Genomic DNA, 11,491 nt, shown 5'->3' on the forward strand with positions numbered 1-11,491 from the left:
GGTTAAGGGGACAATGCAGAGTGCACGGATTGTGCACACTGGATGCGCATAAAATCCTGTCGTTTTGGCACCACATCAACTGCTCCTCACACAAATTCCCATGCATATTACATTCGAAAAGGGGATTTCAGGCGGGGAAGGGGCTAATTCTCCTGGCATCCGCGGATTGCCCATCATCGTCATGGGCATCAAGTGCTCCAGTAAAGCGATCAATAGTTAGACCTCCTGCACGCCTTTAATGGTGACAATCAGTGGGGGGATTCACTTAAGACTAATGGAGTCGGAGATCAGGCCTCCTCCTCCTCCTCCTCCTCCTTGGGTTCCACCTTCTTGGGCTGCGGCTTGCGTCTCGACTGGCCACGGATGCGGGCTGGCCTCTTGGTGGTCGTCGTCTTGGGCTTGGGGTTCTCCAGCTCGTCCAGCTCCTTGTCGGTCAGGCGATCCTTGTACCAGTCAACACTGTAAAGTGGATAAGTTTATTAAAAATTAATAATCTTGTTTATTTAAACAATATATAATTTATTTTAAATTTAAACAATAAACAATTTGAAGTCCTCAAAAAAATTTAATTTGCCTAGATCTTTAAGACCTAGTCAGCTCTTAGTTAACTCAAGGAACCATTAAGGTACAGATACATATATTTGTATTATTTTTACTTTTCTGTGCCTCTCATTGAATTCTTAAAAGTATTTAATGTTTAAATTTGAAATACTTGTTCAAATATATTTATAATCCTCAAATAATTTTTCATTAGATCTTAAATTTTGTGATTTATAAGGTTAAGTTAAAATTTTTTAAGATTATACTAACATTTTGAAGGGGAAAAGTGATAGCAACAAATTATAATATTATCAGAGGAATTTTATTTTGTGTTACGTTAGCATGATTTTTCTGGCAGAAAACATATTAAAAATCTCTCCTATAATTTCTTATATATTATAAATAGACATCGGATTATATGTTTTTCTGCAACTTTGCTCCAAATACCGGCTAATTTTGCATTTAGACACTATGTAAAATTTGTATTCAAATGAAAACTTAAAAAGCATTCTTTGTTATTTCAATGCCAAGAAAATATGTAGATTATTATGAGAAGATATGAGTAGAGTTTTTTAACATCCAATGTAAACTTATTGGTTACAATTTCCTTTCATAAAATCATAATTAATTTTAAACGAAATATAACAAAGGATCACGGGAAAACAAACGACTTTAAAATGATTTCACTTTTAAATCAAATGTGGAGGATAAACCAACATCCTTTATAAACAAAATTCTATAATTTTTCGAAATAATATAAATTGTGATAGGGCTTCCCGTAAGCCCCCGGAACTAAGGATAGCAATATCTTACCAGTCTGGAACCTTGCGGGCCCAGTCGCAGGTCTCCTTCTCCTCATCGAAGGCCTGTCCCAGCTTGCATCCGTTGCGCCTGGGGAGATCTCCGTTGACGCAGACGTAGAAGAACTGGCAGTCGTTGGGATCGGCGTAGCGCGGATGGGTCACCGCGATGCTCTCGTTGACCTTGGGGCACTCGAAGTCGAAGACGTCCTCCGACTTGCAACCGGTGACGCCCACCTGGTCCGGCCAGCCGCAGATGCCCGTCTTGGGATTGAAGACCAGCCCAGCCGGGCAGGTGATCATGTTGAACTGCCCGTCCACGCAGAAGTAGAACTTGTCGCAGATGCCGGGCTTCTCGTGGCCGAAGTATCCATTCTTCCTGGGGCAATGTAGAGATGGTTGTGGTGTTTCTGTGATGGAAATTAAAGTTTTACAAAATCACAAAGGGCTGACTAAAAAATGATATTGCCTCTTTCCATCTTTTAGTTCTTATTTGTCGTCCAGTTTTGCCAGTATATGTAATGCATATAATGCATGTGCATTAGGGTGGTCCTTATTTGTAGGGATATTTTTAATGTACTACTCTCAACCAAAATACCAAAGGAAATTCTTGACGTATTCTTAAGTATAGGCTTGAAAGCTTATCACTAATATACATATTTATCACATATATATATTAGAAAAAATAAATTCAAATTTAATCTTGGTCTAATCAAAGAACATTTGTCCTTTTCCCTTCTTCAGAAATAACCTAAAAATTAAAAATAAGAGAACGATTCTTTTTTGACTAAATTACAACTGGTATACATACGTGTCGTATGAGTATTTTTAAATAAATTTTAAGACCATTTAGGCCTTATTAAATCTTTAAAAAAAATGTTTCTTTATTCGAAGACATCTACAAAATTAAAAAAATGTAAGTCTGAGAACAAGATTTTATTTTTTGCGCCACCCTAATGCAAGTGTACCTTTCGTTGGCCATAAAAACCCTTTCTGCACTTCCGTAAATACATTACTCTTGGCCAGCACATTTATTCAGGTGCGTATGTACATAGGAGCACATACAGAACTCACATATATGCCATGGCAACGTCATATGTCAACAGGAGACAAAGGTAATTGAAATTGCTAATGGGCCTGCACAATGTGTACTAATTGCTTTGATGGGTGGCAAATAATTTATTTAAAAACTAAAACGTGCTGGAATATTTTATATTACAAATGGCCCTCAAAAATGTGGCAGCTTTTAAGTGAAAATAATTTCTTAAAGTCCCTATCGCCGGCGAAAACTTAAATCGGTTTAGTGGCAGCAATTTAGTCGAGGGGGATTCGAAGGGGATGAACTTTAATAAAGTGTTGTGGGGGAAAGTTTTGAAGGATTCTTCGCGCACACGTGCCACATGTTAGACTCAAAAGGCGAAATTTGAAATTTTTGGCAACTTTAAAGCTGCGGGAAGCCAATTCCTGATGCCCGGGGACTTAAAGTCTCGATGGCACGGGGGAAATAATAAAATCACGAATAAAACAAGTCTACTGAGATGGGGAAAAATAAAAACAAAGCACCAAAAAAAAAAATAACAGCGCCAAGACCAAAGACCTATTGACGACAACAATTTGGGTTAACCGCCTCGCATGCCGTTTGCATAATAAATAAGTTAACAAAAAGCGCAGCCCAGAAGTAACGAGCAAATAAGTGCGGGCACGCAGCTCGTTTATGGTAAGATTTTAAAGGAGGGTTCTCCAACCTTATATACAGCATTATATATACAAAGCGGGACCCCAAAATTAAGCAGATATGGTTGGATATACTCACGCAGCTTGGTCCGCTTCATGCAGTCAATGTTGTAGGGCAGATCGCACTTCTCCTCGATGGGTGTGTAGTCGTTAAAGACCATACCATCGGCACAGAGTCGCTCCGTGGGCACACCGTCTCTGTAAAGCGGTGAATTCTAGGGGATTAGGCATTCAACATTACGCATACGCCCTGTGGCCGGGGTTTGCTTTTTGGTCACTTACAGGCAGGCATAGTATTTGTCGCACTGCTTGCTGTCCGGATAGAAGCCATTGGGCTCCGGGCACTCCTCGGTGGGCTCGTACTCCTTCTCCTTCTCCGGCTGTCTGTTCTTGGGCACCACGGAGGCCTCCTGGACGGGATCGCGAGTCCGGGGAGGCAGGTGCCGCTGGGAGGGGGGATGGCCAGCACCCACGCGGAACTGGCTGTTGCTGCCACGGAAACCACCGCGCTGCTCCTGGGCCAGTGTGGCGGTCAAACCTGGTCAGATATAGATACAGATACAGATACAGATACAGATACAGATACACGGTTTAGTATGGCAAACAAACATTCAATAAACCACTGCACAGAAATCTCTAATTTAATCTCCTTGTTGACGGCAGCTTTCTGCATTGGCTACTTCATATTGCATAGTACAAATTACTTTTATCAAATCTCATATAAATCAAACTCTAAGTTCATTGTTCTGAATTTATGTACATTTGTTTTATACTAAATTTAATGCAATTGCTTTGTTATTAAATGGCCATAAAGCTGCACCATCAGTTTAACAAAACTTTTCAATGGCTAAACCAACAAATCAAATTTGTTTAATCGTTTGAATAATATTATTTGGCATAAGTTTAAACACTTGACAAAGCTTGTCCACAATCATTTAAATTAATGTCTGCCATTTTTACGTATTTATTTACAAGATTAAAACTTCTAATCTGGTTGAAGATTTTGACAAGTCCTTTTTTAATCGCTTGTCAAGGAGAATATTTATTTATAAGCATGAACAGAAAATAAAATAATGATGTCAGGGATTAAAAGTTGAGCTCATGTTGTTGGTATTTCAGACATGTTAAATTACTTTTTGGAAATTACTTTTATTTATGTTATGCCCTTATGACACTAGCTTAAATATCGTCTAACTAAATTGATTTATTTAAAAGGTATAATCAAATAATCTTATTAAGAATAACCTATGTAAGAAACTTTTTTCTTTAGGTTTTCAAAAATTCTATTAAATAAATTTATGAAATTTAATCTAATGTCTTAAAACCATAAAATATTGAAAATTATAATTAGATTTTTTTGAAAATATTTAAAATGTTCTCCCTTTACAATGTTTAACATTTTAAAAAATTTTTTTACATTTTTTACCCTTCTGACTGGGTTTCCAAAATTCAATTGCAATAAAATGAGACTTTCTAGAAACTTTTCTACCCTATTTTTCGTCGAGTGTAATTTGCACGTTTTAGCCTTTTGTTTTTTGCCCAACATTTCCACTTTGTTTGCGAGAAACCCGTTTGCGGCTACTCATAAAACAGCTACCGAAGCGATATGTATATGAGTTTGATTGCGACACAGGCCAGGCGGCATAGCGACCTTAAAAGTGAAAGTGTCTTGAAGATTACAAACCCGGGTTTTAGACCAGTAAACAGCTGATTTAAGTCGCATCAGCTGTGGCTCAAAATCAGCCTTGAAAGCTCGGTTGCAATCAGCGGAAAAGTGGAAAGGCGAGACATTTCCACTTACCTCCCAGGAAGCTGCAACATCAGAAGTCAGAAGTCAGAAATCAGACATGGGGCAACTGCATGAAGCTATCCTCAAGGTAAACCACTCCAATCGGGCATTGCAAAAATTGTAAAAAAAATATTCAGTTTAAAGGCAGGCGAAACAAGAAAAGACTAAAAGATTTCAATTTTCGCAGCAGCCGCAGTGAGCAGCAACAATGCCAGCAAGTTGCTGATGCTGACGTCGCTCGGTTGACATTCGATTAAACGTTAATAAAGAAACAATTCCACAGAGCAATTAGTGCGTGAAGTGTCAGCCAACATTTAAGCCAACAACTACAACCACGTCGACTGCAGCAACAACATGTTGTCGTTGTCGTTGGTGTTGCTGCTGTTGCTGTTGCTGCTGTTGCTGTTGCTGTTGCAGCTTGTCATTGAAACATGTTTCGCACACGGCCGGGGACCTGGCGAAAAAAAACGCAACACAAACAAGAAGCTCGGAAAGAAAAAGTAGCCAAAGCTTCATAGTTCAGCTGGTAGATACTCTCGCTATGAAAAGCACTCAGAATGTGAAAGAAACCGGGGAAATATCTCATAGAATCACTATCATGGAATCACTAGTTTTAGAAAACCAATCCGAAATATTGGGAGAAACATATCACTTGTTTTAGAAAATCAATCGGATTTATTATACGTCCAAACATTTTTAATATAACCAACCAAAGACTTAAAGTAGGGGTATATTAAAAGGTTATTTAGATTGTTTCCTTGTCTACATACTCTTGTAAAAAAAGAACTCAGAAAGTGGAAGAAACCGATTTTAATAAAGTAACAAAGGATATATAGTGATGAAATCACTAGTCTTAGAAAAACATTCATTCGTGAGTTTTGGATTATATGAATGATGTTCTCTATTAATAAAATTTAAAAACTGTCTTTGCTTTTTATAAGTGCTAATACATTTCATAATGGCCATATGACACTAACTTAAATTTCAGACTAACTGATTGGATAGGTAGATAGATCCAGAGGTAAATAAATTGTGGGTTCTAGCTTGCCATGAGTTTTCAAAATTTAAGTAAGACTTTGATATTAAGGAGATAAGATCTTTTTTCTATAATTAATATCAATAAAATCTGCATTTGAAATACATATTAGAGCTTATTCAACCCCTGCCTTATTTTTCTTAAGTTCCCCTTAATAATTTCTCAGAAAACCTTTTCCCCAAGGGCATTTCCCCATCGGCCTGCCGCGATTAGGTGCTGTCCCTTCATTTTTATGGAGCTCCCTTTTTTTCGTGAGCCTGCGAGTGTGCCAAGCGGAGTGTGGCCTATGCGGTTTGAGTTCGGGCCGGGTTGTCGAGTTGTCGACTTGGTCTGGGGCTCTGACAGTCTGTCAACAAGTTTTCCATGGAGCTGCAGGTTCCAGGGAGATGGAGGTGGAGTCATCAGACCCAGACCCGGTCCCGGACCGTTTGACTCGGTTCCCAGTCCGGTTAAACTAGATTAATTGACTGCCTATTCCGAAACAGAGTGGGGCTAAACTTTTGTGCCCCGCATCGGTTTCGGGTTTTTGGATGTTTGGATGTTTGGTTATTTGGATTTTTGGATTTTCGATTCCAGTCACACACGTCGTGGGTGTCGGGCTGTCATCTTGGGAAAGTGCGAGCTGGCGTGTTAAGTTCAATGAACATTAAATGGATTAAAAATAAACAGATTGGGGCACTTTTTTCATGTCATTCACTGAACTGATGTGAGATTGATAATGGGCTAGACTGTTAAAATGGGTTGTTTTTCTTGTCCGGGAAAGGTGTGGGATCTAGAAAGTCTTTTCATAAATAAATTATAAACTCTTGGCCCAAACATGTCTGCTATCAAATTAAAACTTTTCCATTGTCTCAACGTTTGGGAGAGTTTTCCCTCAATTAACTGGCAATTTAATTTATGCCATTTATATTTGTTTGTCTACACTGGCACCCAAATTGCAATAGATTTAATTATGAGCTGCGGCCATATTTTTTTCATGGCCATTTTAATGTTATTACTACAAATTCGGCTGTATGCCCCCCGCACGCAACAGTTGCATATGAATTTATGTTTTATTCCGGCGAGTTAACAATATGAAATTTTAATGCCTAGCATATTGAATTTGGGGGCGGAGCGGAGACAAACAAATTTTTAATGAGCTTTCACACAATAAATGAGCAGAAAATTTGCCAGAAAATTAAATTGCCCAATTTTCATTTGCAATTGGAATTGTAATGCCGACCGACAAAAACCCAAAAACCGAAAAACCCGAAACCAAAGCCATGCAAATTGACAACAACAAGTGTGACAATGCCCACGATGAATGCCGGGGTGTATATCCTATAGGATATAGGATATATATATGTGCTACATATGGCAGTTACACGTGTTCCATGCCATCGAAATCGGACAACAGTTGACATGATGAGCGGAGCAGGACTGCAAACACTGCAGATATGCATAAACATGGGGGCAAATAATGTTAACAACAATATTTTTCAGCTTAGCTGCTGCTGCATGCAGCACATATATAGATACAATATACAACATTTGCATATCGTTTGTTTGTCGCTATTTTGTTGGTTTGTTGGTCTGCTGGTTTGTTTTTCGATTGGTTTGCTGTTTGTTTTTGGGCGCGGCGAACAATTAGAGGCGATTGTTTACGCTGGGAGCAGAAGAGCATTAAAGTCACGGCACCACAGCATTATTCAAATAGAGTAGGGACCATCATGGTATGGTATTGACGTATCATTAATTGGCAAATGCAATTAAGAGCTGTTTCCACACTTACCCACGGCCAAAGCCAAAGCAAATATGCAAATTTTCACAAACGCCATTTCGTTAGCCGACATAAACCTGAACGGACAGATAGATTATTTTAATATTGCAGATTAATATGCTTTCCGGCACTTTAATGTTAAACGGCATCGATTCACAGAGGGCACGCCATTGTTGGTATTCCACAGCCACATCGGCAATACACTGGGAGAAATCGCCTGGAACTCACCAGGAACAACTGCGGTGCGCACGCGTCTACGTCTCGGACTAAACTGTGCGATCGAAGCGGTTCGGGAATGGGTTTTAACGCCCAGAAGTCTCCATTGATTCGACTGCTTTCGCTCTGGCTTGTTGAAACTGTTGGAATTGTTGAAATTGCACTGAGGCGGCTGCGCATGCGCAGTTCGGAGAGAACCGGTCTGAGCTTTGAAAGCTTAAAACTCTGAATGTCATAGAGCATGGAAACTTACTCGTCGATCGTCGATCGTGATTGGAACCGAACCTCTTGAAATCAAAGTATTTTTATATATCCCATTCAAGTAAAGATTGTTTTTTTTTACATGATTACAATATTATACATCTCTTTTTTTTAAACTGTACAAATAGTATAAGAAAAACTGTTTAAACTCTTGAAAATGCTCTAAAATTAAGAACAAATTTTCTTATAAACTATAAATTAGTCAAGAACTGTTTTTCTTGAATCAAGGCAGAATATTCTTAATTTCTTATAAATTATAAATTAGTCAAGAACTGTTTTTCTTGAATCAAGACAGAATATTCTTAATTTCTTATAAATTATAAATTTGTCAAGAACTGTTTTTCTTAAATCAAGACAGAATATTCTAAATCTTAGTACACGCATTCTTGACCAAGAAGAATAATTCAAGAACATTATATTCTTAATTTTAGATTATTTCAAAAACCCTAACACTAAAAAAATGTTTGTTTTTCATTTCTTAAGATGTTTAATTTTATAAATTGACTCTGACTTATTCCATACTTACATAAAGGAATATGAATATGATATATGTTATAAATTCTCTTCCTACATGCTTCTAAGGTAAGTCTTAAAATAGAGATTACCAAAAACTTGTACAGCTTTAAAGTAATACATCATAAGAAGTGAAAAAGTTGTACAAGTACAACCCTAATTAGTTTGTAAAAATAATCCATTTTCCGTTGTGTAAGGACATTTTTAGGCCTAAGCAAAGCAAAAAGGGTTCCTCAAACAAAGGCAGGAAATGAAAATGGCAACTTTTGCATAACATAACCATTGCAGTTCGGGGCTTCATGCAGAAAACCAACATAAACTATGCGAGTAAGCTGCAAACAAATGAGCGGCCGGGCCACAGAAAACATGACGATCGACTGGGAGGAGTTTTCAGTTTCACTTCAGAATAGAAAATGGTAAAGGGGAAACCGGATCCATGATACTATACATTTTACCCCCAGAAAGTTATGTACATAACGAGCACATCGCCGCACGTCCTCTGATGGCAAATTTGTCAAAAAGGCGACAGGACGTGCTCCGCTCCGCCAGGACATCGATGATTTGCATTTTTGAAATTAACCAAAAAATATGACAATATGTCCGGCACAAGAGGCAACTTGTCCTGCAGGTTTTCCGTTTTCCTCCTGAATATTCCTGCGAGCATTTTTGCTTTTGCTGCATCATTGTGCAGGCCCGGGCCCAGAACACATTTAACTTGTCAAAGCCTCCTGTTTGAATCGCCTCCTTGGAGTCGACTTTTCCGGAGCTTGTTTTCCAGCTGCTTGCCTTTCATTTGCCTGTCATTTTGTGTGCAATAATTGTGACAAATTGTTCTCCTCTGGCCGAATAACGCCCCCAACTGTCAGGAGTTTCAAATTTGGCCCAAGATTTTGGGGCAAACTTATGGAAGCTTTGTATGCAAAGTAAATGGCATAATTAAGTGAAATGACATACATGACGATACATTTAACAAATGTTGCGTGTGCAAATGCAAATCTCGGTGGCCTGGAAAAATGGCCCTCCGTTTCATAATCCAGCGATAAGTCAGAGTTATTGCATCCCTATCCTCGGGGCTTTTTAAATATTGTTACAAATGCCCAGGCCCTTGGTTATAGCTCAAATAGCCCGGGGTTCAAAGAGCTTGGAAATTGGTACACTTAGAAAAATATTGTACCGTACATGTTTTTGTTTTTGCTTGTTATATCATTGAAAAGTAAAACGACTATAAAAATAGTTACATTTGCGTGATGATAATTTTTTGGTAATTATAATAGTTTATAAATAGTAAAATTAAATTATTTGACCATGGTCTATATAAAAATTTAAATATTTGCTCCAAATTTTTTTTTATTATTCCCGACTGGTTCTGTCCCGTTAGAGAGATGAACCAACACCTTTTTGAAAAGGGTAGACGGAACTCTCCTTTGGAAATTGATATTTTTACAGTGAAATAAGTGAGAATTATTAAATAATCATTTACTGGGTTGCGTCAAAGTACTACACAAAATAGTTATTTAACTATGTTCCCTGGTTGAATCAATTTACTATACATAATAGTTACTTAAATATATTTCACAGGTTGAGTTCTCCTCCTATTGTTACAGAACAACTTTTTACAGTAATCCTTAGGATTAGGTATTACGTAAGAGTTACTGCTTCCTCGGCCAAATAGACATTTCCATATATGGAAACCTATAGGTTTGGTCCATTTCACTATTATCTTGGTCCATTTGACCAAAGGGCTTCTTTGTGTGTAATGGGTGGCGGTTGGGTGGGTGGAAATGGTTCGGAATGGAAAGCGTTTAGCACAATTTCGGGCGCATTAGCGGCGATTACACAAAGGGCCCACACAGAGTTAAGAGTGTAGATGGCCGAATGCACAATGCAAGGCAACAATGGCATAACAATCAAGAGTCAAATTAAAACGTTGCGCTTGCAAAAATTCGTTCCGTTTTTGTTCTCAGGTCTCCGGCTTCGCGCTCCACTGACATTGTCCGTATACTGTCCGTATCCTGTCCGTATGCTGTCCGTCCGGCAGATTTAACGCGCAAAGTATGCGGTGGCAGTTCCCCAAGTTCCCGCGCTGACTGCTGACTGCGGTCGAAAACTTTACCAAAAGCTAATCATAATTTCTTGCTGATAGTTGGCCCAAGTCCTTGTGCACGGACCATCTACCAACCAAAAACCAGCTTGCACTTTTTATCTATAAACCCCTCCCCAAAAACACCACCCGCTTTATTATTATTTTCAATTCCCGTGAACCGCAGCGCCCTAAGCGCCACGTTATTGTCGTATAATTGAATATAATGGCCATGGAAATGGCGCTGCCAATGGGGGATCCGTCTCCGGGGGGCATTGTCCGGATTGTTCGAATGGGGGTCCTCCAACGCCATTGTATTAGCCGGCGATTATCCGACAGCTCCTGCAGGTTCCCCAACAAAACATCCGCCCGGGGACCTGCATGTGATTGGGTTCCGACTTACCAACAGCACCTTTGGGTTCTAGTGTCCAAAAAGGAAACGTATCTTCTTGATTTTTACTAATGAAAAAAAAAAGAAAATTAGGAACAAATTTTCTTATAAACTAGTCAATAACTATTTTTCTTGAATCAAGTCAGTATATTCTTAATTTTAGAACACGCATTCTTGACCAAAAAGAATATTTCAAGAATATTTTGTTCTTGATTTTAGGACATTTTAATTACAGCCACCCTCCGCTAGGTGGCGTGAAATAGAAATGCTCTGGAACTTCATTATAATTCAAATTGGAAGCAGAGTAAAAGGTATCTTATAGTCGAATCGCTAGACTACAGCGTATCTTCTTGATTTTTACTAATGAAAAAA

General features: G+C 38.6%; 1 protein-coding gene across 3 annotated transcripts; it reads right to left on the reverse strand.

Moving 5' to 3' along the window:
* Positions 1–216: 216 nt before the first annotated feature.
* LOC119546661 (protein obstructor-E) lies at positions 217–7,965 on the reverse strand. Of its 3 annotated transcripts, none has more exons than XM_037853118.1 (6): positions 7,887–7,965; positions 7,671–7,735; positions 3,357–3,612; positions 3,154–3,272; positions 1,354–1,750; positions 217–459 (listed from the first exon to the last, which is right to left on the reverse strand). In XM_037853118.1, the coding sequence occupies exons 2-6, from the start codon at positions 7,729–7,731 to the stop codon at positions 288–290; spliced, it is 1,005 nt and encodes a 334-aa protein (XP_037709046.1). In that variant the 5' UTR covers positions 7,732–7,735; positions 7,887–7,965; the 3' UTR covers positions 217–287. The 3 variants fall into 3 exon arrangements, with proteins under 3 accessions (XP_037709046.1, XP_037709045.1, XP_037709047.1); XM_037853117.1 differs by lacking the exon at positions 7,887–7,965 and adding an exon at positions 7,790–7,808; XM_037853119.1 differs by lacking the exon at positions 7,887–7,965 and having other exon boundaries at positions 7,671–7,736.
* Between the last annotated feature and the right edge of the window lie 3,526 nt (positions 7,966–11,491).

The sequence above is a fragment of the Drosophila subpulchrella genome, chromosome 2L (genome assembly GCF_014743375.2).
Source record: "Drosophila subpulchrella strain 33 F10 #4 breed RU33 chromosome 2L, RU_Dsub_v1.1 Primary Assembly, whole genome shotgun sequence".
NCBI classification, from domain to species: Eukaryota; Metazoa; Arthropoda; class Insecta; order Diptera; family Drosophilidae; genus Drosophila; species Drosophila subpulchrella.